This window comes from Periplaneta americana, chromosome 16 (assembly GCF_040183065.1).
Source record: "Periplaneta americana isolate PAMFEO1 chromosome 16, P.americana_PAMFEO1_priV1, whole genome shotgun sequence".
Classification (NCBI taxonomy): domain Eukaryota; kingdom Metazoa; phylum Arthropoda; class Insecta; order Blattodea; family Blattidae; genus Periplaneta; species Periplaneta americana.
Genome location: NC_091132.1, coordinates 164,031,326 through 164,059,323, shown reverse-complemented (window position 1 = coordinate 164,059,323; position 27,998 = coordinate 164,031,326). Strand labels below are relative to the sequence as shown.

Here is a 27,998-nt window from a genome sequence, read left to right as displayed (position 1 = left end):
CCTTCTAACAAACCGTAATGATGGAGGTAGTGCAGGAAACAATGTAACGACTGTCAGTGTTGCTATACATAGTCCTACGAAATGATGTCTTATTACTTCGAGAAATATGTGGGCGAGAGATATCACGTCACATCTAAGGTGAAATTTGAGGAAGATTCCGCATCAATATCATCCGCTGTATTGAAACGTGAACCTGAGGTGAGTGGAATACAAGGAATTCTTGCTGTTTTTATCTTATATTTTGATTGTAACGGATATTACCTCTTTACAACAACAGTACTTGTAGTGCCTTTCACTCTATGATAGAGGTAGAATAAGTATCATCAATATTTACTATTACAAGTTGTAGCATGTTGCAGAGAACTCTATTTTGAGATGTTACCTGGTTTCATGTTTCAAGTCTGGAACTTACTCTTAATGTTGCCAAGCTAAACATTCTCGCAGTGTATTTGATAATGTTTTGTTTTACTTACGGAGTCGATTTTATTTTGTTTTCTCTGTGTTTTTGTCTAAAATTCTCAATCCATGCACCCTTTTACGGTTTCAAATGATTAACTTTGTTTTAGGTGTACGTGCACATATTATCGGATTTGCTTCATAAAGATTTAAGGTATTTATTAATACGTTTGTTGTACGTCCAAATTGTAAAACCTCTGACAGTGCTCGTATCGTACAAGTAAAAATGTCAGTAGGCCTACTTTCTTGTTTAGACATTAATAATTGGTTACTACTTCTTTAATGGGGTGACCCTACTATCTAGTGACTAAAATGACGAAATCATTTCCAAGCACTTTTTGTTGCTAGCTTGTAAAGAAATGCCAGCTATAAATCATATAACAATAGCTACATTATTTAAGGGGTAGGTACAGCCTACAGCAGTAAAATTTTGGAAATATTCAACATTTTGCTCACTCCTTCTTGCTTACCGCTACTGCCTGCAGAATATATTCATTGCAACCACTCAGTGCTTAATGGCACGTAGAGTCGAGTACGTGCTTCTGACCTTGACATCCCTGCCTTACGGTCTGCCAGGTTAAATAAAGCAATTATTATTATTATTATTATTATTATTATTATTATTATTATTATTATTATTGATATGTATCTCATTTCTTTTGATATATACTTCCGTGGTACCCTCGGTCGGTGTATGAATATCACGGTATGAATCACTGATATGGATGTCGATACCGCAGTCTAGTATATACAGTCACGAAGATTGAGTTGATGAGAGTACTAGGAACACTAGACTGTGCCGGTATTATTTCGCATTTTCTGTGATGAGGCGATAGTAGCGATCCTAGAGGTTAGCAACCATCTATGGATACATAGTCCCTACGTATTGAGCTTCGTGACTAAATAAGTTACTACACTCTGTCGATACCCTTTTTGTTATGAAAGAACCGACCACAATGGGAACATTTCGCCACTAACTTTGTTTACCACAGTTTTAGTTAACAATTACTGAAATGGATTGATTCTACGATATTCTAATGAAGAAAGGAAGAAATAATTATGCTAAACTCATAGACAGCAACAGTTAGCAAAATAAAATAACATACAGCTAGTACCAAGATAAACTGTATAGAAATAAATACTAATGTACAAGTTGTAAATTCGTGGCCACCACGTAAGCTTACCAGGATTCACTAAAAGATTGCAAGAATTAAAGGTGAAATAACGGATGCACTACTGAACATTTTGAAATATTATGGTTTTTGAAGACTGTAAACCTAGATTAAGTCGATGATGTCAGTTTAGCTGTAAATATGTAGGTCGGCATTGCAGACTATAAGATCATCTTATTGGGCCATATTTCCTTCTGGAGCATCTGAATGGCCACATGTACCGATCTACTTGCGGTTTGTGAAAAGAATTTTGCTGAGTTGTTGGAGGATATACTCTTTGCTGCTAGGGATCTTTGGGCTTGCTTCTTGTGCAATAGTACAATGGAATTAAAGCCGGAAGTGGAGTTTGGTTTTTCCACAGCTTCACTTCATACACAAGGAATTTCTAGCCATTCAGTACAATCAACGGAAAAATATTATGTGCTAACAAGAAAACAATCCAGAATCATATTTAGATTTGCCAACCGTCCTGTTTTTCCCGGGACAGTCCCAATTTCGACCATTGCGTCCCGAAATAATTTACATACGTATCAAAATGCCCCGATTTCGTGACATATTAAACATTTACAGCTGATTTTCGTTTCTATCAGATTGTTGGATTTAGTCTGGATTGGAAGATATTTTCGCACAGTCTCCTACAGAAATGCATCCAATATGTGACGAAACGGAAAAATGGCTCTAGTACGAATGTTCATTTATACGATCATTTCTACGACAGTATACATCACCGAGGACAACAAACACTTGTAAAAGTACCGCAGTTCCATAAGTGTGATAAGATCTGAGATCTCTGGTGATAAATCACGTAAACGTCTCAGTTTTTTCCAAGAAGAGTTGCCGAAATCTTTTGTATAGGTAGGTTGTGTTAGTTCGGGTTAGTTCAGATTATGTTAGGTTTGTATTAGGTTAGTAATTACATCAAAAAGATAGGTTTCCAGTTTCCAACAAGTTAACACAAAAGAATTGATACTCTCTTTTTCAACTTGTTTTGTAGTCATTTTGGCAAGTTTTATTTATTTTTTTTTACATATGAAGTGTTATTAAAATGTTATGTTTTATTTAACGACGCTCACAACTGCAGAGGTTATATCAGCGTGATCTGAAGTGAGGTGATTCTGTTAACTCCTTATTTATATAAACGAAAACCGCCCTAAATAAGGGTTCGATAGATCGGCCTACTAATCAATTCACAATGAAAATGATTAAAAACAATTATGTGACAATTTGAAAGGAAAAAAAACATTAAGATAAGAAAACATAGGAAATCATTTACAATAACAGTTTCTTGGGTACAAATGATTACTAGCTAAGGACGATTTTAACACATGAGATCCTATGGCATCAATCGTTGCATCAGAAATTTTAAATTGTTTAAGTTGATTTAAAGTTTCTCGTGGGATCGTACCATGGGCACCGAACATGAACCCAAAAACTGACCAATGTGTGATGTGGTATTGTGCTCCGAGATGCTGACAACAAGGCTCGTAGATGACTTGTTTTTTTACAACACACCTCTTGTGGCTGTTGCTCATGCATCTCGAAATCAATCGTGGGATCAAGAATGACACCCTTATCCTTCTGCCGATCAATTATGATGATATCAGCACGTCTAGTAGAGCCATCACAAGAGACGCAACCAACCTCTTCATAAACCTCATAGGAAGCATTCTGACGCATTGAAGATGCGATAAGAGAATGAACCGTATTATGTCTCCATGACGGCAACATTGGTTTCTTGGTAAAAGTGACCATGTCACACTGAAAGACTTCCAAGCATTATGAAAATTTAAGACATAATTTTATATTGAAAACTAATAATATAGCACACTTACTTTCAAAATAACTAATTACTAACATCTAAATAAGTACAGTTATCTTTGGATGGATCATTAAACCTTTAAATGCCTTTTCCCAAGAATTTTTCATTTTGGACTTCGTCACTTTTACCAAGAAACGGACGATATACTGGTATAAGAGTACTACTGTTGAATGTATGGGTTAATAGGTGGAAATTACTTACTTACTTACTTACTTTACTTTACTTACTGGCTTTTAAGGAACCCGGAGATTCATTGCCGCCCTCACATAAGCCCGCCATTGGTCTCTATCCTGAGCAAGATTAATCCTGCCTCTATCATCATATCCCACCTCCCTCAAATCCATTTTAATATTATCTTCCCACCTACGTCTCGGCCTCCCCAAAGGTCTTTTTCCCTCCGGCCTACCAACTAACACTCTATATGCATTTCTGGATTCGCCCATACGTGCTACATGCCCTGCTCATCTCAAACATCTGGATTTAATGTTCCTAATTATGTCAGGTGAAGAATACAATGCGTGCAGTTTTGTGTTCTGTAACTTTCTCCATTCTCGTGTAACTTCATCCCTCTTAGCTCAAAATATTTTCCTAAGCACCCTATTCTCAAACACCTTTAACCTCTGTTCCTCTCTCAAAGTGAGAGTCCAAGTTTCACAACCACAAAGAACAACCGGTAATATAACTGTTTTATAAATTCTCACTTTCAGATTTGTTGACAGCAGACTGGATGATAAAGCTTCTCAACCGAATAATAATAGGCATTTCCCATATTTATTGTGTGTTTAATTTCCTCCCGAGTATCATTTATATTTGTTACTGTTGTCCCAGGTATTTGAATTTTTACACCTCTTCAAAGGATAAATTCCCAATTGTTATATTTCCATTTCGTACAATATTCTGGTCACGACACATAATTATATATTTTGACTTTTCGGGATTTACTTCCAATCCTATTTCTTTACTTGCTTCAAGTAAAATTCCCGTATTTTCCCTAATCGTTTGTGGATTTTCTCCTAACATATTCACGTCATTGGCATTCGGCATAGACAAGCAGCTGATGTAACCCGTTCAATTCCAAACCCTCTCTGTTATCCTGGACTTTCCTAATGGCATACTCTAGAGCAAAGTTAAAAAGTAAGGGTGATAGTGCATCTCCTTGCTTTGGCCCGCAGTGAATTGGAAACGCATCTGATAGAAACTGACCTATACGGATTCTGCTGTACGTTTCACTGAGACACATTTTCATTAATCGAACTAGTTTCGAACTAAAACCAAATTCAGTAAGAATATCATATAAAACTTCTCTCTTAACCGAGTCATATGTCTTTTTGAAATCTATGAATAATTGATGCACTAATAGGTGGAAGTTAAGTCAATAAACTGCCAGTAACGTTTTTGCCCCTAATTTTTACTTACAAAAGTAGGCAAGCCTAATCATATTACTTTTTCTTTTGAGAAAATTTGGTTAATGCAACGCAAACTTGAAAATATACTACAATGTATGCACAATTCAGCTCCTATTCATCATAACGTTACTGGTTGTAGTCAAGCTGTGGCATGTGGCACACAAGTAGCAGCTTGTAATGTTAGTAGTCGTCTTCTAACACCCTGTAATAAATTGCTCATTTAAGACGTCTCTTTGTACTGCAGGAACGGAATTCCTTGGATCAGCTTGTGACTGGTATAAAGGAGGAATATGAGGACCAGAGCCCTGATCTCATATCCGAGATAAAATCTGAGGAAGATCCGGTGCCAATTTCGTTCCCTGTGATGAAACGTGAATCAGAGGTCAGTGAGCACAAGGAATGCACTGTGTGTTCTTCTCCCAGTGATTATCTTGTATTTTGATTGTCACAGACACTACCTCTTCACAACAGCACCTGTAGCGTCTTTCAGTCTATGAGAGAGACAAAATCTCATCACTATTTACTATTATTTATATTAATGATTTACTTAGTGTTGTTAATAGTAACTTCGTAAACCCTTGTCTATTTGCTGACGATGTGGCTATTCAGCTAGCTGCTGATTGTTATTCTGACTCTCAAGATTTGTTAGATGAGAATGATATCTTAATTAAGTCATGGTGTTCTTTTAATTATTTACGTATTAATGAAAGTAAAGTGACAGATCTTAAATTTAGCTTAGTTAGAAAAAAGTGATGCTTTTCATAATAACATCAAATTTTAGGGTATTTATATTAAATGCGGTTTGGGCTGGGATAGCCATATCAATATGATTTCGGGTAAGATATCTAAAGGAATATTTATGTTAAGATGTTTGTCTAAAACTGTGGAAATAAAAGTGCTATTAACAGTATATTTTTCATATATTCATAGCCATCTTCAATATGGTGTTTTATTATGGGGGAATCATAGTTCATCTTTTAATATTTTTAAATTACAGAAGAAAGCAGTGAGAATTATTTGTTGGTTGAACATTGTAAACCTTTATTTCAATGCTATAAAATTCTCACTCTTCCATCGCTATATGTATTGCAGCGTTTATTATATACCAAAATGAATATAGATCATTTCCCTTTGAACTTGCATTTTCACGAACACCATACGAGAAGTTGTAAAGATATAAGACTTGATTTATGCAGATACAAGACTACACAAAACAGTTTTTATTATATGTCTCTGAAGTTTTATAATAGCTTACCTAATTCAACTAAAATTTTAAATTATGATTCATTCAAATATGCATTTCTGGATTCGCCCATACGTGCTAAATGCCCTGCCTATCTCAAACGTCTGAATTTAATGTTCTTAATTATCTTGCAGTGTAGGCTTTCACGGCCGGAGTCTATAGATGTAGATTCATTTTCTGGGCTGAGAGGCCGTGGTCTATTAGTTGGTTTTATACCAGACGTTTCGTCTGCAACTGCAGCAGACATCTCCAGTGGAGTGGTATCCGAGGTCGCAAGACTCTTCTCGGCGTACCTGAGGCAACTGATCTTAATTATGTCAGGTGAAGAAAACAATGCGTGCAGTTCTGCGTTGTGTAACTTTCTCCATTCTCCTGTAACTTCATCCTTCTTAGCTCCAAATATTTTCCTAGGAACCTTATTCTCTAACACCCTTGATCTCTGTTCCTCTCTCAAAGTGAGAGTCCAAGTTTCATAACCATAAAGAACAACCGGTAATATAACTGTTTTATAAATTCCAATTTTAAGATTTTTTGACAGCAGACTAGATGACAAAAGCTAATCAACTCAATAATAAAATTCTACTGGGCCTAATTCGATTTATGTTCATTTCTAAAATCGTTGCTCTTTTGTTAATATAATTTTTGCTAGCTTTCTGTTTTATTTGCTCTATATTATTAGGAAGAGCAGAGTAACTTGGACATAGTGAAGGAGGAGCCAAGAGTGGAAGGAACAGCAGAGGACAACGTAGTTTTGACTGAAAGGTGAGTGTGTTACTTCCTTTAAGAATTCATTGTGTTTGAAATTTCCTTTTTCTTGACTGTCTAGAAGCAGCTTCAGAAAGGCTGTCTATCTGAATCATGGAGCAATAGGGATATCCTGAACTACCACCAATAGATAGGGCGCATGTACTTTGAAGGTTACGGTTTGTGTATGCATTTCTTTTCCAGTATATAAACATTGGCAGTCTTACTAATAAACCGTGTATAGTTTTTATACGAGACTTATGCAGAGTGTATAACAGTATAACTGTTAACGCAGCTACGTCATAGTTTCGTCATTACTTCATTACAAAAGGTAATAGAATATCTGAGATTCTCTATTGCATCCGGTAGAGCGCTATAGTGTACTGTGTTAAGTATCGATAGTACAACTGGCTCTGATCGATTACACACTTTGTTTTGGTCAAAGAGTACACGCTACAGCAATATTAGTCTACTTATTCTGTGCTCTTTGGTGTGTTCTTCTGTGGTTACAAGGCATCTATCATCATAAAATGATAGTCGACACTAACAGCTGTTAGAGGGGCGGCCATTTTCTCTCTATAAAAAACGTTTAAACAAGGGGTTTCGTGTATATAACTACTGAATTGTATACTTACAGACTGTTTATACATTCATCACTTATGCATGGTTTATTAGTAACTTTTCTGTCTCAACTCCGCATAAGTCTCGTATAAAAACTGTACACGGTTTATTAGTAAGACCGTTTGACCAAAATATAGTGTGGTAATCGATTAGAGCCAGTTGTACTATCGATACTTAACACGCCACACTAGAGCGCTCTACCGGATGCAATAGAGAACCTCAGATATTCTATTACCTTTCGTAACGAAGTAATGACGAAACTATGACGTAGCTGTATAACAGTTATACTGTTATACACGACGTATGTACTGATTATTAGTAAGGAATTTACACACGACGTATAAACGAGCTATTCATTGTATAAGTATACTTACTTACTTGCTGGCTTTTAAGGAACCCGGAGGTTCATTGCCGCCCTCACATAAGCCCGCCATTGGTCCCTGTACTGAGCAAGATTAATCCAGTCTCTACCATCATATGCCACCTCCCTCAAATCCATTTTAATATTATCTTCCCATCTACGTCTCGGCCTCCCCAAAGGTCTTTTTCCCTCTGGCCTCCCAACTAACACTCTATATGCATTTCTAGAATCGCCCATATGTGCTACATGTCCTGTCCATTATCAAACGTCTGGATTTTATGTTCCTAATTATGTCAGGTGAAGTATGCAATGCGTGCAGCTCTGCATTGTGTAACTTTCTCCATTCTCCTGTAACTTCATCCCTCTTAGCCCCAAATATTTTCCTAAGAACCTTATTCTCAAACACCCGTAACCTATGTTCCTCTCTCAAAGTGAGAGCCCAAGTTTCATAACCATACAGAACAACCGGTAATATAACTGTTTTATAAATTCTAACTTTCACATTTTTTGACAGCAGACTAGAAGACAAAAGCTTCTCAACGGAATAATAACAGGCATTTCCCATATTTATTCTGTATTTAATTTCCTCCCGAGTGTCATTTATATTTGTCACTGTAACTCCAAGATATTTGAATTTTTCCACCTCATCGAAGGATAAATCTCCAATTTATATAGTTTCATTTCGTAGAATATTCTGGTGACGAGACATAATCATATACTTAGTCTTTTCGGGATTTACTTCCAACCCTATTTCTTTACTTGCTTCAAGTAGAATTTCCGCGTTTTCCCTAATCGTTTGTGTATTTTCCCCTGACATATTCACGTCATCCGCATAGACAAGAAGCTGATGTAACCCGTTCAATTTCAAACCCTCTGTGTTATCCTGAACTTTCCTAATGGCATATTCTAGAGCGAAGTTAAAAAGTAAAGGTGATAGTGCATCTCCCTGCTTTAGCCCGCAGTGAATTGGAAAAGCATCAGATAGAAACTGGCCTATACGGGCTCTGCTGTGTTTCACTAAGACACGTTTTAATTAATCGAACTAGTTTCTTGGGAACACCAAATTCAATAAGAATATTATATAAAACTTCTCTCTTAACAGAGTCATACGCCTTTTTGAAATCTATGAATAACTGATGTACTGTACCCTTATACTCCCATTTTTTCTCCAATATCTGTCGAATACAAAAAATCTGATCACTAGTCGATCTATTACGCGTGAAACCACACTGATGACCCCCAATAATTTCATCTGCATATGGAGTTAATCTTCTCAAAAGGATATTCGACAAAATTTTGTACGACGTCAACAAAAGTGATATTCCTCGAAAGTTACTACAGTTAGTCTTGTCCCCCTTCTTAAAAATGGGTACGATTATGGACTCCTTCCATTGTTCTGGTACAATTTCCTTTTCCCAAATTGCAAGTACAAGTTTATAAATTTCGCTAGATAATGCCCTTCCACCCTCTTGTATTAATTCTGCTGGAATTTGTTCAATACCTGGAGACTTGTACTTTTTCAGATTTTCTATCGCAATTTCGACTTCAGAAAGTGTGGGTTTCGGTATAAATGGCTCAGTAGTTTGTATTTGAATTTCGTCCCGATCATTTCTATTAAGACAGTTAAATGTCTGTATACAGAGTTTTTATTAGTAAGACTGTGAGGATTTACGTAGTGTATTGGTATATTAAATGCTCTGAAAAACAGCTTTATATGCCAATTTCTTTTGTGTTCTTGCATGAAAAAAACAGGGAAAGATTTTTGCTTTCAATCAGTTTGCGAAAGATGCTTACAGCTAGCTCAGACCTGCTTCCAGCACACATTCAGATGCTGCTGCATCAATGTCGTCGTCGCTCAATGTCATTGTGACAAAATACTGCTTGTTCTTCGTGTATTCTGATTCATATCAGACAGCATAAATACATCAGCCGTCCGAACAACACATTTTGTATATAAAACAAATGAAGAGTTCGCGGGAAAAAGATAACTGTCACAGTTTTGTTAAGGTTGATGTCATTGTCTAATTCAATGGATCACTACGAAATTTAATGTTGTTGTTATGAAAAATGGTAAAAAGGAGAATTATCACCACGAATACAGTAATCCTTTCCTTTATTTTCTATAGAATAGTACTACATCTTGCAGTTATAGACTCAAATAGATCATTATCTAATACTTAACAGAAATGTGACATTCATCGTTTTTCCCGCGAACTCTTCAAATCGTTTGAAGTAACTTGAAGTCTGCATGGCATAATGATGTTTACATTTTTTATTAAACTCCATTGATTTCAAACTTCCGAACATAAAAGTTTGTGGTTTATGTGATAGTTTTACAAGTGGCTGAAATGAATCAGAGAGATTAAAACATCCATTATGATTAGGAAATGATTTGGAATCTTGTAATTCCTCCCATATTGGGTAAGGCACCTTTATTTCCATCCGAAAATGTTTTGAACCTTAAAAAAGTATGAATAATTAAATAACACTTCAATAGTGCTAGCTATTAAACAAAAAAAAAAATCTCTCTACTTCAAGTAAGTAATTGCTGCCTATAGTTTCATATTGGGGGAAGGGAAAGAAATATTGAAATGAAAACCTCGACAGCAAGCTATGTTAGCTTAAATTATATTCAGTACTACACGAGTTTCCGGAATTTACCTCTGCATTTTACAGTGGGATGATACTAAGCCTACAGTAAACTCTCTATTAAGTGGGATGTTGATTATCTGGGACGGTCAATAGTGAAAAATATGTATAGAGACATCATTTTATTTTTACTAACATTTCTAATATTAACCTGACTATATCTTTGGGTTAACGGGTAAGAACCGGAAACACCGTTTGCTAGGTATAGGAGGGGAGAAAAGTAGTTCATCCGTTTACTTACGTAAACTAGGAAATATCGCGATTTTGAGTTTGATAATTTTCATTAGCTTTTTGTTTAATCAAAATAAAGTAAAGTATTAGTAGTAGTAGTAGTATTTATTCCATATTTATAAACCCTATTTTACATATAGTATATTAGGGTTATATTTTAAACTAATCATAACAAATTGAAACTTACAGACTACCATACAATAAATATACACTTGTAAGAATGTAACATATATAAATTAATTAGATTAATGCCTTGAAATTACAGTCGAAAAACATAGAGAATTTAACATGAATAGCATGTTGCACTTATAGATAATATTATGACACTTCGCTAATATACACACATACATACATACATACATACATACATACATACATACATACATTCATACATACATACATATATGCATACATGCATACTTACGTATGTAGAGACATAACATATAGATACATACGGTGAATAAACATTAATTTGATTGAAGGCTTGAAATTATAATCGAAATACCTAGAGAATTTAACATGAATAGACATGTTGAACTTGTAGATCATATTAAGACATTTCGCTAAAATATGTACATTTGTAGTCATAATATAACAACATGTAGACATAGTTATAAATATACACATGCATACATACATACATACATACATACATACACTCACACACAGATACACATATATATATATATATATATATATATATATATATATATATATATATATATATACACACACACAGCAAGATGTACGTCAGTAACAGATAATTGGGAAGGATGAACAATATTAAATACCTTGGACATTCATTATCACTTACACATGACTTTGATATACAAAATAAATTTACCAAATTTATAAAAACATAATGCATAATAAATACAATTTTAAAACCATAATTTATTTAGAGTTATACACGAATCGCAGTTAAAAAAAAGGAACTCTTGCCCGACAGTTTTAATCGCTGCCGAGATTGACTTCATGAGACACAAAATGGAATCACGAAAGAAATAATGATATCCTGAAATAACTCAAAGTCGAATCAATATTATAATATATTAATCATTTCAAAAGGATGGATAGAACACTGATGCCGAAACAAATCCTGCAGTACGCTCCTCGTGAAAGAAAATTCGTTGGTCGCCCTGCTAAGAGTTGGACTGACGTGAGACCTTAACAGACCATCTAGTCTAATACATGTTTTGGATTATCATGATGATACAGATGAAATTATAACCTTGAATATATAAAATGTATGAATTTGACGAAACGTTTGTAGCAACAGTGCTTTTGAAAAACAGTGCATATTGGTTGCTCATAGGTTATTTTACAGTTTAGAGCATGGACAGTAAGGTATTGTCTTTGCATGTAAAATATAGGACATTCAAAGAGTAGATGTTCAACCGACTGAATATCTCCACACGAGCACATCGATTCTTCTCCAGTCTTAATTTTGAATCTTTCAAAATAAGCTCCAAATTTACCATGACCTGATATAAATTGTGTACTAATAAAGTTTGGAGAGTAAATTTTGCAATATTAATAAGTGCTTTTACTCACGAACTGAGTTATCCATGATAACGTATTCATTGTGCAGTGTATATTATACTGTCTACAGCACATCAGCGTACAATATAGAGAAAGAAGTTAAATTGAAAAATAATCATAATATGGATATTTAAACACATTTTTGAAAACGGTGGCGTTCATTTCGATACAAGCTTCAGTTCTTTTGTGCATATTATCGCACTATAGACTATTGCATCTAATTCCATTACCAGTTTCGTCTTTCGTACTAGAAATTCATGTTGAAATAATTCTGTACCTACTCTATAAGAGAGTACCTTACATACTGTAAATTCAATCTTCACTTGTGCCCGATCCTCACTGATAAAATTACTCAGACATGCTATCTACTGTCCGTCCAAGTGGTTATGTCGCAGGATCGTAGAAAAGGGGAACTCACGTGACAGTTATTTACTTAACGAGGCCCTTTTATTTAAGTTATTTTAAACAGTTGTATAATATTACGTAGACTTCCAAGTCTTAACAGAAATTAATGTTTTTAGAAAAGAGCTAAGACAGCTCAGCCACTAGCCTTTACAAAGGGGCGAGCAGAAGCAGGTGGGGGAAATCGGGATACGACGTAGGCAAACGAACGACAGTACCTGTGCGAAAATATGATTCAGTATAGAAAACTCTTTCGTTACTGGAGAACGCGAACATATTTGTGGAACGTACTATACTCACTAACTCAGTACTGCTTACTATATTCGGCCTTGGTTCTGTGTGGAGGGCAGTTGGAATTTCATTAATAGAAAGGATGGGAGTGAAGTACATTAAAAAACTCAGGCCCAATAAAAGTTCAAGTAAAAATAAAATGATGTCCCTGTATATTACTATAAATAATACGGTGTATATATAAAATAAGAAAGTAGAAGAATGTTGACCCCAGAAATCCAATTCCTGAATAAATACTTTAATGTAGACTAATTATTAAAACCATGAATAAATTTCAAATCTTTTAAATTATCCTACATATTCAATCCTGTATATCCTTAACTCACGAATAATCGTGGAACTATTGGGATCATATTATTTCATCCTATTAAAATTGCATTTCATCTTTCTGCAGCTAGAGAAATACGAGGAACTCAAGCCCAATAGCCCCCCCCCCCATAAACACCATTAGTGGCTGCATATTCTGTTTTTAGCGTATGGTACATACAGTAAAAATAAATAAAGAGACAATTTATCTTCGACAAAGTACCTATTTTTTATGTTTGAACATCACCTCAGTCTCAATGCCCTGGGTTAGCATCATGAACCTTCATTTTACTCGTAGCTGTATTCTGCATACTGCAGATTTCCTCATCCATCTCTTAAAGGTACTCTCGCTCGTATTATATATGTTTCCGGTATTATTTATTCTAAACTAAATTAAATTATGAGATAAGAAAATACTGAGTTATAATTAGGGGGCGGATGTTGATGAAAAGTCACCTTATTTCTCACATTAGGACGATGCCTATTAACATAGAAATCCTGTCTATGTTAATATCAACGCAAAAAAGTAATTTCTTATATTGCATTTTTTGACGTGTTTGAACTAATAGGTCATTTTTATATTTGTTTTCGGCATTCTTTTAGTCATTTTTAGTACTCTGAAGAACTTTTAGATCTTTTGGAATACATTTTACTCTCTTCTTTACCGATACGTCTGTTAAATCATTTTCTAACCAAATAGGTCAGTAGTAATAATTACCTACTGAATAAGTGAATAACAGTGACATTTGAGTTTTATAGTTTGGAACAGACTCTACAGTTCAACCCTCATTCCACTGAAGGCTTCACTTCACACAACGGAAGTAATATAAAATGCTTGACAGTAGCTTAGATTAATGGCCTTGTGCACCATTCTCGATCATCTAGCCCGTTTATCAGCAATCACGGAAACATGGTTAATTCTTGACAGTGATCAAATTACAGATGCGGTGCACTGACATTTTCCCTCAATCAACTCAGTACCGTCAGCTGACGGTACGCTCGCTTGAGAAGAATCATCTGAGCGCTAGGTTACCGCGTATAAAACAGCAAACGAACGCACTCTGTCAATTATCGCTTCGTTTTTGTTTGTCGGACTGTTTCAAACATCCTCGCAGTTTTCAAAAAGCAAGTTTCAATAATCATGGAAGAAAAAAAGAAAAGAGCACCGAACTTTTCACAGTTAGAAGTGCGAATTGTTTTAGAACTCGTCAGCAATTCTGCATCCATATTATAGAATAAAAGTACTGACGGAAGTTCTCTAAGAAACAAGCAGGCTACCTGGTTGGATTTAACCTCACAATTCAACATGAATTATACATGTTTACATAATTCCACATAATATGAAATAACTACTGTACAAATTACGTTACAAATACGTTAGAATAACTACTTTATTATTATGTTAACAAAATTGTACAGTTAGGCCTAAATAATATTTTGTCCTCAAGTAAAGTCCCGATTTTCCAAAGCAGAAACATATATAAAACATTAGTCTATTTTGAGACAAAAAACAATTTTATTATTAATCTACAAACTTACTCTTTCTACAATAACACCAATTCTGTTATTTCCGCAGTGATTTGCGTGTTCAAGATACATAATTTCATCTTCAATTCCATCAAGTACGTCAAATCGTGCTGCCATTTTGGTTTTCTCGACTTGACCATGTTCAGTTCAAGATAATCGGTCCCAAACTCGTGATCAAATTTGATCATCATCAACTCGCTTGTTTAACTTTGATCGAGATTGATAGGCCTACTCCGCAAATTGGCATTGAAGATGGTCAAGTGCCAACTTAACCATGGTCAAATTTTAATCGAGAATGGTGCACACGGGCATAAGTGAGGACTTTTGCCTGCTATTGTTCTTTTGTCGGTACGAGGGTGTCTTTAGAATTTAAGTTTGGGAGGGGGGAAACTTTCTCTATTTCCTGGACGATACGTTGTGTCCCCAACATGGTTCGGAAGGATGTCTACTGTAGTAGACAGTATTTTTAACACAAAGATTGCAAGAATGCGCGCTGCGCCCACAATTGGTTTTGTCATTCACACTCCCTCCTCTGGAAAATTTTTTTTATTTTATTAGGTTATTTTACGACGCTTTATCAACATCTTTGGTTATTTAGCGTCTGAATGAGATGAAGGTGATAATGCCGGTGAAATGAGTCCGGGGTCCAGCACCGAAAGTTACCCAGCATTTGCTCATATTGGGTTGAGGGAAAACCCCGGAAAAAACCTCACCCAAGTAACTTGCCCCAACCGGGAATCGAACCCGGGCCACCTGGTTTCGCGACCAGACGCGCTGACCGTTACTCAACAGGTGTGGACTCCTCTGGAAAATCTGGTAACAAAAGTGAAGCGCGGAAGGAGTAGGACGAGACGGAGAATGAAGGCACTGGCATGGACCACTCCTGATTAATACATATTGTAAACTCTCATTAAAATCTATAGTTTTCCCTTAAAACCTTCATTTTTTTGCATATCCTTTTTTATCTTAGCCAAATTCCAGAAAGTTGGCTCCTCTCTGTCCGAGATTTGCAGGGCAGTCATTGAAACAAGGTGACTAATGTTTAAGAAGTTGTGGTCCGATTACAATGAATAATATTTAAATGCCATTTTGTTTTAATTTTTCGTCATTTTTCCATTAGTTTAAGGGCATTTTAATGATCATTTTAAGTAGATTTTTAGGACCTCAACATCCATCCATAATTATAATAAATTATACTATGTTATACAAAACAATTATAAATATAATTTTGACACGCACAGAACACCAACAAGCGGGAGAACGTAAGGAACTGTAGCATATAGCCCTACAACATGTTCTGATCCATGGAACACTCCTGCCATCTAACGATTGAACTTCACATTAGATATCCCTATAATCAATCATCACATTCACACTCCACTTCCTTTGGTATCTGGTTTCCATTTGGTTAATGTCGCGCTGAAGCATTTCTCTATGTCCTTCATTAAAACACTTAGATTTTCAGGATAATAATGCAGCTAAAATGCAAGAAGTGAACCTTTACTCTATTATTGCATTCCAGGACTTTGGAAATCTGCAGCTTATTTTATACAATATATTTATAATTGGGGTGTCTTTAATTCCCCTGTAAATGATCAAATTACCAATTTTAATCAATTTCAAGTCTTTTTATCCAAGCCGTTCATGTTTGCAAATTCACTAACATTAATTTCCCATTTTTATTTATTTATTTATTTATTTACTTGCTTGCATGCTTGCTTTTTATTTATTTATTTATTTATTTATTTATTTATTTACTTACTTGTTTAATTGTTTATTTGTTTGTTTCTTTGTTTGGTTTTTGTTTGTTTATTTATTTATTTATTTACTTATTTTGCTAATAATTGTAACATAAAATATAATATATACAGAAACATTTTAGCTCGCCCCTGAAAGAGTAGAACTCGTGCTCAGGGGCGGATTCGTGAATTGAAATTAAGACGTATATAATACAATTTGTCTTATGTCTACTATGCAATTAGAATATATAAATTTAAATTTACAATTTTTATGAAATCCATACATAACTTTTTAAATTTAATACTAGAACTATTAGAATTCACGAGATTAGCATATTTGAATATAAATTTGTTATATATTCTTGGGCCTAAATTACTACTATGATTAAATACTGTAGCGGTGTTGCATTTTGGTTCAAACAATCATAAAGAATTCATACTTTTGTTTCATAACTATGAGAATACAATTCAAAATTATTTCGATTTTTACATATGTATTTTATTAATACAATATAATAAATTTGCCTTATGTTAAGAACATGAAAGTGTAAAAACAATTTTTGAGATGGAAAACCAATAGGTTTATGAATACATATTTTAATTTTTTTTCTGTAATAAATAAAGTGTATTAAAATTGGATTTAAATGAGCTACCCCATCCTATAATTCCATACATAATTACCGATTGAAATAAAGTTAAGTATATTGTGCGTAATAAACTTATTGACAAGTAATTCCTCAATAAAACAAAATAGGCCTAATATATTATTTTACATAATTTATTACAAAGGTAATTAATGTGTAGGTTCCATTTTATATGATTGTCGAAAATTATGCCTAAATACTTAACTTCAGAGAACTCAATAATCGGACATTTACACTGTATGAGACAACAATCAGAATTATGTAAAAAACATAAAATTACTTAGTCATACGTTAAAAAGTGTTAAAATTAAAAAAAAAAAAAAAAGGTATACCTTTGACAGACTGCCTGTTTCGACGTGATGTCACGTCTTCCTCAATGTCTCCTGAACTACTGGTGAGCTTGAATTCTGCGATGTGCATTTGTCGATTGTAAGGGTGGGGGTATGTTTCTCACGCAGAGAAAATAATGTTCTGTTATCGATATGTAGATGACATAATAGTCTTATACCTATAATGGAAACAAAAGACAAATAGAAAACCTACATGAACAACTCAACAAAATACATCCCAAATTAAAGTATACAGTAGAAACAGAATATAACTAAGCTATAAACTTCTTAGACATCCCATAACCAAAACAAATAACAGACACGAATTCAAAATGTACAGGAAACCCACCACAACCACAATAAACATACACAATTCATCAAACCATCCCATACAACATAAACATGCAGCTTTCCGTACAATGACACACAGATTAATTAACATACCAGTGAACAATGACAACTACACTGAAGAATTAAACACCATAAATATATAGCACAAGACAATGGATATAACCCTAACATAACATACACACTAATAAAAAAGGCAAAACAAAAAGAGAACAAACCAACACAAACACCACGTGAGAATAAATACATAACATTAACATATCACAATACCAATACTCACATACGGCATCTTCAACGAGCACATCAAGTCATCAGCCCAGATACTACTTCCAACACTAACAAACCTGCTGAATGCATGCCTGCGAACGGGAAACATTCCAACAACATGGAAAACTTCAACAATTAAAGTAATGTACAAAGGCAAAGGAGATCCATGCGACCCTAACTCTTATCGAGGGATCGCCCTAGAAAATAACCATCTGAAGATACTGACAAGGCTGATCACACAAAGGATTACGGAAGAGATAGAACAATCAATCCCAGAAGAGCAGTTTGGGTTCAGAAAGGGAAGAAACACAATCCAAGCCATCAGAAACCTACTGGACGACATAGATACCACTCTACGACACCCTCGAGGAAAATTCCACGCAGTATTCATCGATTTCTCAAAAGCATTCGATAAACTGAACAGGAGCATCATCTCCTCAAAACTAGAGTCCATATCCATTGAAAATAAAGACCTGACATGCCTGATCCACAACATCCTGAGTAGTAACAGTGTACAGACCTCAGACAGCATAACCTTGTCAACAAACTTCACTCAAACAAATGGAGTGCTGCAGGGAGACCCCCTCAGTCCTCTATTATTTAACATCGCCACCCACGACGTCGTAAAACCAATAAGAGAAGAATCTACAGATGTCAAGATCTATATCTATGCCGACGACATGGTCCTGGGATCTCATGACAGGAGTGAACTCCAAAAAGCAACCTACACGCTGGAAAAGTGGACTGACCAAAATGAGCTGGAGATAAACATGCAGAAAACCGAGCACATGATATTCAGGAAAGGGGGCAAGATATCTCAACAAGACAAAATCTTCCTGAAACAAGAACCTCTACAAACAGTAAACCAGGCCAAATACCTCGGACTGACACTACAGACCACAACAAATTCATTCAGGGTACACACCAAGCAAAGAGCTACAGCAGCCACAAAAGCCATTCATGACATCAGAGAACTAACTAAGCTATCTCTCAAAACAGCGATGATCATCTTCCACACCAAGATAGTCCCCATACTTACATATGGACTAGACCTAACATGGGACAAGCTGCGCACGAAAGACCTCCATACCCTAGAGAACGTCAAGGCTCGCTTCTTGAAGGCTGCACTAGGAGTATCAAAACACACTCTCTCCAGGCTGGTGTACGTGCTCGCCCAAGAGACCTTCTTGATAGAAGAACTCAGAACAAAACTCGATCTGCCCTCCACTTCCAACTAGAAGAAAGCACTAGACGAGAGGATAAGGAAGAGGGAAGACATCTGGGAGGATTTCTACACAACGGAGGCCATGATAAACCAGACCTGGACAAACACGAACCAGAAGCTCCGCCACTTCGTGACATCGCTGGCGGTTCATGGATACCACCACAAGATATACAGAATTCAGTGTTTCCACGAACCGGACGACAACTGTGTGTGTGTCCTATGCAACAAGACATGTGATAGATACCATATCCTAGTCTGTGGGAATCGGCAGCTATCAGTCATTAACTTTGTTCAATCCAAGTGACTTTCATTTATGCACAATTTGTGCGCTTTATTATTATTATTAATACTCACAAAATTGCAACTTCATTCAGAAAACTAAAATACAAGATAGCATACAAAACAAATAACACAACACAGAAATATCTAAATAATCACATTAAACATTCAAATAAATATAATTCAACTGGAGTTTACAAACTAAAATGCAATAGTTGCCCACATTTTTACATAGGGCAGACAGGAAGATCCTTTCACACAAGATATAATGAACATAGTAAAGCTATAACCAAACCCTACATCACATCAAATTATGCAGACCACATTATCAACAATAATCATGACTACAATAATATAGAAACAGATATGGAAATTTTACACATCACACCAAAAAGTTCACACTTAAACATCCTAGAACAATAGGAAATATATAAACACACCATAACATACCCACAACATATATTTAATACACAATTACAGTTCAATACCCACACATTATTCGACGTCATGATACGTCATAACACACAAACAACCAGCCCCCACCATAGGAGCAACATACCCCCACCCCTACAATCGACAAATGCAGATCACTCGTAGTTCAGGAGACACTGAGAAAGACGTGACATTACATCGAAACAGGCCGTCTGTCAAAGGTATATACTTTTTTTTTTTTTTTTTTTTTACAATTTTAACACTTTTTAACGTATGACTAAGTAATTTTATGTTTTTAACAAAGTGTTAACGTGAACTTTAATCAATGAGAATTATGTAATTTAATACTTAATATGGATGCATGCTTGCTTGATTTTGCTTGCTTGCTTGCTTGCTTGCTTGGTCGCTCATTTCTTCAGGTTTGGTATAGTTAAACCATTGACCAGTCCTTCGCTTCCACCTCAAGAAATAAAACCACAATAATACAGAGAATGGTTCTTGAGCAATGTTCTTTTCACCTGATGTTGATTTCTTTCTGTGTGGCCACTATTTCCTCTTCCATTGCGTAAGCCTGGGTCTACTGTTCCCCACACACAAGAAACATGTTGGTGTTGCTATTGACTGTTGCGGACTTCTTGGCTATAAAGCCATTAACTCTCTTGCTCTCCAATATTTTTCACACATAGTGAGGTTAGAGGAAAGGGCTGAACTTCGGTGTAAATGATACTGATCCATTTTTCCTGAAGACTGCACAATGGAAAAAATGGTGAAGAAATAATTCCAATTTAGTTCAAGTATCTGTAGGTAGCACTCTTCATAGTAGTGTTATACAACATATAAAATTAAATTATCATATTCCAGGCACGAAATTAGGCCATTGTTGGCCTGTTTCGGTTCCAGCTATACAGGATCCAATAGACGTTTCTGTGGACGTCCAGGTCGTCGTCGTCCTTGAGGGTGGTATTTTAGCATTTCTTGGGGTGTCCGGCCAGCTTCCATACGAGAAATGTGTTCAAGCCATCTATTTCTGTATTCTGTAATTTTTTCTTCTAATGGTTGGATGTTGAGTTCCTGCAGTATATCCTCGTTCCTCTTGTGGTCCAGAAGTGTGTATCCTGCAGTTCGTCACAGATATTTCATTTCAGCTGCTCTTAATCTGCCTATATATCTTTGTTTCAGAACCCAAATTTCGCTTCCATAGAGGAGAGTTGGTAGTGCAGGGGTTTTTATATAGCTTTATTCTGGAATGTTTCTGTACTAAACTTGGTTTTAGCGTATGGTTTAGCAGTCCTAATATTTGTAAATATTTGTTAATTTTTCTGCTTACATCATTCTCTCCTTCGTATGATATATTACATCCTAAGTATGAAAAGGGAATTTATCTGTTCTAAAATCACATTTTCAACAACAATTTTGCTGCGGATTGGGTTTGTGCCTTCAAATGCCATAATTTTGGTTTTCTTCTGGTGAAATCTTCATGCCATGTTCTTCTATGATTTTTAAAATTAAATGGAATTATTATAAAATACATATACCTTTTTTGTTTATTTATATCTGATGTATTTCTGGCTTCTTTAGGAAGTGAAACAAGTATTATTTTTTTTATAAAGGCTAGGTTTCACCTGTTAATAGCCTACAGAGTAATGGGCAGTAATACTTTTAATAGAAGACTGGTATAACAAAATTTATTAACAAATTCCATTTTACATTTAAAATCATCATCATATCCTTCATGTATTAGACCCTACAGGATCTGTTATGGTCTCATGCCAGCGCTTGCGTGGTCTTCCCAATTTCCTTTTTCCTCTTGGGCCATCTTGTGCAATCCATCCTTTCGACATGTTTTTTCCACTGAAGGCGATATTGTTGAACAAAATTAACTATAGGATCCATTTAAAATGAATTGGTTAAAACTAGGTCAACTCACATCCCACAGCGCATATACATCAAACGAACAGTTAAATTCATTCATTTATTTCCGTGAAATTACAACTGATATAGAAGTTGGTTGTCGTAGCCCTTCATCCTGTCCCCTAGACAGTTTATGTAACATCTGAGACAATTCTCATTCCTTGGTTCTTGTCTGTTCTCTGGAGATGTCCACACCTGTGGAGTAACGGTTAGCGCATCTGGCCGCGAAACCAGGGGGCCCGGGTTCCAATCCCGGTCGGGGCAAGTTACCTGGTTGAGGTTTTTTCTGGGGTTTTCCCTCAACCCAATATGAGCAAATGCTGGGTAACTTTGGGTGCTGGACCCCGGACTCATTTCATCGGCTTTATCACCTTCATCGCATTCAGACTCTAAATGGCCTGAGATGTTGATGCAGCGTCGTAAAATAGCTTACTATCGTGTGTTCTCTGGAAATGTATCCAGTTTCCCCCTGTGTATACTTGAATGTAATGAGTATGAGATATAATTGTATCTTATTTGCTGGGTTAGTTCTGATAAATACCTCGAACGGACAGTGTCCACGGAGAGGTAAAACCTGCTCGTCTGTCATAAGCAGAGATCGGAACTTTGCCAGAATGCCTCTCTAAATGTGTTAAATGTATCTTCATTTTGAAAGTAAATCTGTACGAATTATACCTTTGTGATTGGAACGTCACAGATTTATGTTGACCTTTTCTGCCTTCTTTAATATAAATGCCTAATTTACAAAATAAATGTGTTTTTGCCTTTATTTGATTATTAGTGGCTTGTGCAGCAAGTACTGCAAACTAAGTTCATTAGACGTTCAAATAAAAATTTTTCTCATTTATTTTCAATGACGAATAAGCCTAACAGACATTTTGAAAGTTATTTGCTTCCGTAATACTGAAACATACTCCCTCTGAATGTTTTTTTATGCCAAATACTTTTTGTTGAACCTATCCACCTTCAGTTTTTGAGTTTCAATGCGAAAACGCAAGTAACAATTTCAGGACGATCAGTGGGTTTTTCATGTGGTAGTAAAGCAATAGCTATTTCAGGTCATTGTGGCTTGTAGGTGAAAGTTAAAAATATGTCGGATTTTCTATGCTTTCGAACAATAGACATAGCATCTTTGTATAGCTGCTGCATGTAGAGCTTGAAATGTAAGGCTAAAATCATTTTATCCTGCTAAGAGATCTTGCTGAAATGATCGGGAGACTACAAAATTTTATACCAGTGAGTAATACCTTTTGGTCTTTCCTTAGGAACTGTAATTTTTGCGCTCTCTGCAACCAATACTGAAGACAATGACGCATGTTAATATCTACACCACACCGCGATTAAGTATATGAAAAAGACCCAACTCCACTTGATTAATAACTATAAAAATATTTGATTTCTAATAACAATATTATCTTACGTAAGTTTTGTAGTTATACTATAGGAGCCGCTACTCAGTAAATTATATAAATGAAGATATAATTTAAGATATTCTTTATATGTACTTACATAACTCCAAAATGTTTCATATCATCAATACAGCATTAATATGTATAATTAATGAAAAATAGTCGCATCATGATATTAACTGTAATAATATTTCATTTCTAATGGTAATAATGTCATCAAACCACCACAAGTTTTGTAGCTGTACTCAAAAAATTACACACCGCAGAATCAGACCTGTAAATTATTTTAGAAGTCATGAAGCTTTTAATAACCAATTGAATTTGAGCTCTAAATATGTCAGCAATCCTGCAGGTCATGGCCTTCGTATAATAGCCTGTTGTTTATTATAGTGTATGTTTTGTTTTTTACTGAAATGCAATTAGTTCTCAAAATTGACGAAAGATGGATTTTGGGAAATAGGAAAACTATGTAGGAAAAGTAACTCTTCACTGAAAGTTACAATTTTTCTGAAAATCCTTGGATACCAAGCTTCAAAATAATGGGTCATTTATTAAAATTAGCGCTAGTATCGATTATTCTGGGATATGCAATTGAAAAGCAACTAGCGAAACGTCACGGAGGCTGGAAATCCAATACTGTCGCAGAATGTTATGTTCTGTTAGTATAATAATTAGCGTTAATTGTAAATAATATTTAACTAAATTCAATTTGTCATCTCGTTTATCAATGTCTAAATCAATTTCAAGGTTATATCAAGATTAATGTTTATTTTACTCTCTAGATTATATCAAGGTCAATGACATTTGTTTCTCGGAAAAAAATGAATACGTTCGCGTCTGCGCTCATCTCACAATTTACGAGATAGTGCACAAGTCAGTTCCGCTCCCCAGTCAGATAAGAATAACATGAATAATTTAAAGTTAGAAATATGTTCTAGCATAAAAAGTCATATGAAACTTGCCTATAATGGTAATTAAGACGCTCGTATGAAAATTATGAAACTCGGTTGCGCTCGTTTCACAAACATACTCGCGTCTTAATTACTACCATTATAGGCTCGTTGCATAATGTATTATTAAAATATGACGATCGAGTTATTGAATAGTGTAATGTAGTAAATAAATGGGTCTAGTACAAGGTTTTTGTAATTGCCTTTTATTGTGTATTTTAGCTATTTATAATGCCTTTTTGCCTGACTATTTTAATGATTCATAATGCCTAAACTTCCGGTCTCTGGTCATAAGCATTCAGTTGGAAGGTATGCAAGTCTGAAATTTGCTACAGACATCTTCAATACTTCTCTCAGTGAATTCTATTTATCCTCCTCTCGTAGTCAGAGAGAGCCTTATTTTGGAACTAGTACTTCAAGCTCCTGTTACTTTTTTGAACTATTCCAAACGAGGAACTGTTCCAAAATAACTGTTATATATTTTATTTCCCGTCTCTTGCAGTGACTCATAAATTTTATATTCATTTCAGCATTGTGCATGATATTGAGATGATTGTGTCGCGAGAACATGCCAGCATTGATGGTGTAGAAGATAAATTGACACAGTGTGCTAGCAACAGACCAGATTATTCAAACAGCGACGTAAGTCGTAATGCTATCAAGTGTAATATGTGCAACCAGGTTTTCGAAACCCAGCAATCTCTAAAACTTCATCTTTATATACACACCATAAGAAAGTCATTCAAGTGCGACGTGTGTGGAAAGTGTTTCTCGCGATTGGGAGATTTAAAGCGACATGTATTCATTCATACAGGCGAAAGACCATTCAAATGCGAGGTGTGTGGAAAGTGTTTCTCACAATTGGGAAATTTAACCCGACATGTATCCATGCACACAGGCAAAATGCCATTCAAATGCGAGGTGTGTGGAAAATGTTTCTTTGCGCCATCTAATTTAATCAAACATACACGCAAACACACAGGGGAAAAGCCATTCAAATGCGATATATGTGCAAAGTGTTTTTCAGAGTTGGCACACTTGAAGGAACATGTACGCATTCACACAGGTGAAAGACCGTTCAAATGCGAGGTGTGTGGAAAATGTTTCTCAAATTCCTCAAATTTGAACACACATGCTCGCATTCACACAGGCGAAAGGCCGTTCAAATGCGATGTTTGTGGAAATCGTTTCTTGGTGTCATCTCATTTGAAGAGACACGCACGCAAACATACAGGGGAAAGGCCATTCAAATGCGATATATGTGGAAACTGTTTCTCACAATTGGGAGACCTGAAAAGACATATACTCATTCACAAAGGCGACAAGCCATTCAAATGCGACGTGTGTGGAAAGTGTTTTTCACAATTGCGGCAATTAAAGAAACATTTAAACATTCACACAATCTAAAAGTATTCAGATGTGATGTCTGTGGAAACTGTTTTTCACAAACGAGACAACTCTCCACTGGCGCCCGCCTATGCAAAGGCAAGACTTCGTTTAAATGCGATGTCTGGAGAAAGAGTTAACCGTGATCGGGAAATCTAAAAAATCGTAAGTTCATTCAGACAGTCAAGATGGCTTTCAGTTGTGATATCGGAATATGTTTCATGTGTAAGGATAATCTCAAAAGACGTATCTGTTTACACGTAGATCAACTTTATTATAATGTTTAACCTACTGCTGGAAAATTAAGCGTTTGGATACACAGGTACAGTGAGGATTTTTCATTTACGTACTGGCTGATAGCGGCAGCTTATTGTGGAACTATAGCATTCACAACCGGAGTTATGTTTGTTACGTGTGAGGAGAGTATATTTATTTATAATATTAGCTCACATGTGCATAGGTGTGTTACGCAATTTGTTGTCAGTTATTTTCTCTTAAATGAACAAATACCATTAGCACACAGTTAACACTCAAAGAAAGCACATAGTAACACACGAAGTGAAGCCACTTTCTGACAAAGCGTTCCTCAAACTAACTACAAGCGGCTTCCTGCACACGCATTATATGGCTTTCAAGAATGGATTCTCCAAGTATGCAGACGCGCCAAGGCGTCACGTAATTCAACTTCACTGTATGTACGCCTTTATTCATGAGTGTAAAATTTGTAAAAGTGTATCCTCGCTATATTATTGTTTATTGTTTAGTCAGTCGCTATATATATCAAAGTTCATTCGATCAGTGATTGTTGTCTTAGAATTAAAAAAAAATACACCGTGCACAATTTTAGGCACTGAAACATTAATAATACACCTTCACTATTCCTACGAAATTTTCTAATATTATATATTTGCATTTATTTTCCTCAGAATTCTTAACTAATATTACGATAAATTCTTTTACGTAGAGTTTTATCGACGATAAAAGAAATGCCGTTGAAAAGTTTGAATTTGTCTTAGCATGTAATAGCCAGACATGATTGACGCATTGTTATTATTATTATTATTATTATTATTATTATTATTATTATTATTATTATTATTATTATTATTATTATTACTAGACCACACCTGTGGAGTAACGGTGAGTGCATCTGGTGTCCCAGGTTCGATACCCGTTCGCGGCAAGTTACCTGGTTGAGGTTTTTTCCGAGGTTTTTCCTCAACCCAATATGAGCAAATGCTGGGTAATTCTCGGTGCTGGACCCATGACTCATTTGACTGGCATTATTACCTTCATCTCTTTCAGACGCTAAATGACCTACGATGTTGATAAAGCGTCGTAAAATAGCCTACTAAAAATATATTATTATTATTATTATTATTATTATTATTATTATTATTATTATTATTATTATTACTAAATTTATTGTTATTATTATTATTATTATTATTATTATTATTATTATTATTATTATTATTATTATTATTATTATTATTATTCGGTTGAGAAGTTCTTATCATCCAGTCTGCTGTCCAAAAATCTGAAAGTTAGAATTTATAAAACAGTTGTATTACCGGTTGTTCTGTATGGTTGTGAAACTGGACTCTCACTCTGAGAGAGGAACATAGGTTAAGGGTGTTTGCGAATAAGGTGCTTAGGAAAATATTTGGGGCTAAGCGGGATGAAGTTACAAGGGAATGGAAAAGTTACAGAACACAGAACTGCACGTAACGTATTCTTCACCTGACATAATTAGGAACTTAAAATCCAGACGTTTGAGATGGGCAGGGCATGTAGCACGTATGGGCGAATCCAAAAATATGCATATAGAGTGTTAGTTGGGAGACCGGAGGGAAAAACACCTTTAGGAAGGCCGAGACGTAGATGGGAGGATAATATTAAAATGGCTTTGAGGGAGGTGGGGTATGATGATAGAGACTGGATTAATCTTGCACAGGATAGGGACCAATGGTGGGCTTATGTGAGGGCGGAACGAACCTTCGGGTTCCTTAAAAGCCATTTGTATGTAAGTATTATTATTATTATTATTATTATTATTATTATTATTATTATTATTATTATATTATAGTAAGTTAGTAAGATAAAAAGAATTGTCATTGTATTGTATTATATTAGTTATGTAATGTATTATATTGTGTTTTGTTTATAGCAATATAGTAATTTTGTATTATTCTGGCTGTGTGGAAAAGAAGCCCGAATGGCCTTAAATCTTCCAGGTAAAATAAACCATTATATTATAATTATTATTATTATTATTATTATTATTATTATTATTATTATTATTATTA

The 27,998-nt window shown here is 35.2% G+C and overlaps 1 protein-coding gene and 1 long non-coding RNA gene across 3 annotated transcripts in view; one reads left to right on the top strand and one right to left on the bottom strand.

The window, feature by feature from the left end:
- LOC138691745 (uncharacterized) overlaps positions 1–27,998 on the bottom strand; it is a 400,261-nt gene that overhangs the window by 289,768 nt on the left and 82,495 nt on the right. The window lies entirely within an intron of this gene.
- Positions 5–27,931, top strand: LOC138691731 (zinc finger protein OZF-like). 2 transcript variants are annotated; one of them, XR_011329951.1, is made up of 4 exons: positions 5–198; positions 5,098–6,417; positions 6,776–6,858; positions 24,834–27,931. XR_011329951.1 is itself a non-coding variant. In XM_069814042.1 (4 exons), exons 1-4 carry the CDS (start codon positions 82–84, stop codon positions 25,708–25,710), a joined length of 1,215 nt encoding a protein of 404 aa, XP_069670143.1. In that variant the 5' UTR covers positions 5–81; the 3' UTR covers positions 25,711–27,931. The 2 variants fall into 2 exon arrangements, 1 of the variants encoding a protein (XP_069670143.1); XM_069814042.1 differs by having other exon boundaries at positions 5,098–5,235.

Excerpts from the sequence above, each read along its gene's own strand:
- LOC138691731 (XM_069814042.1), top strand. The coding sequence starts at position 82 with ATGATGTCTTATTACTTCGAGAAATATGTGGGCGAGAGATATCACGTC. Across the intron at positions 199-5,097 it reads TATTGAAACGTGAACCTGAG|GAACGGAATTCCTTGGATCA; the intron begins GTGAGTGGAATA and ends TTTGTACTGCAG. Across the intron at positions 6,859-24,833 it reads AACGTAGTTTTGACTGAAAG|CATTGTGCATGATATTGAGA; the intron begins GTGAGTGTGTTA and ends TATTCATTTCAG.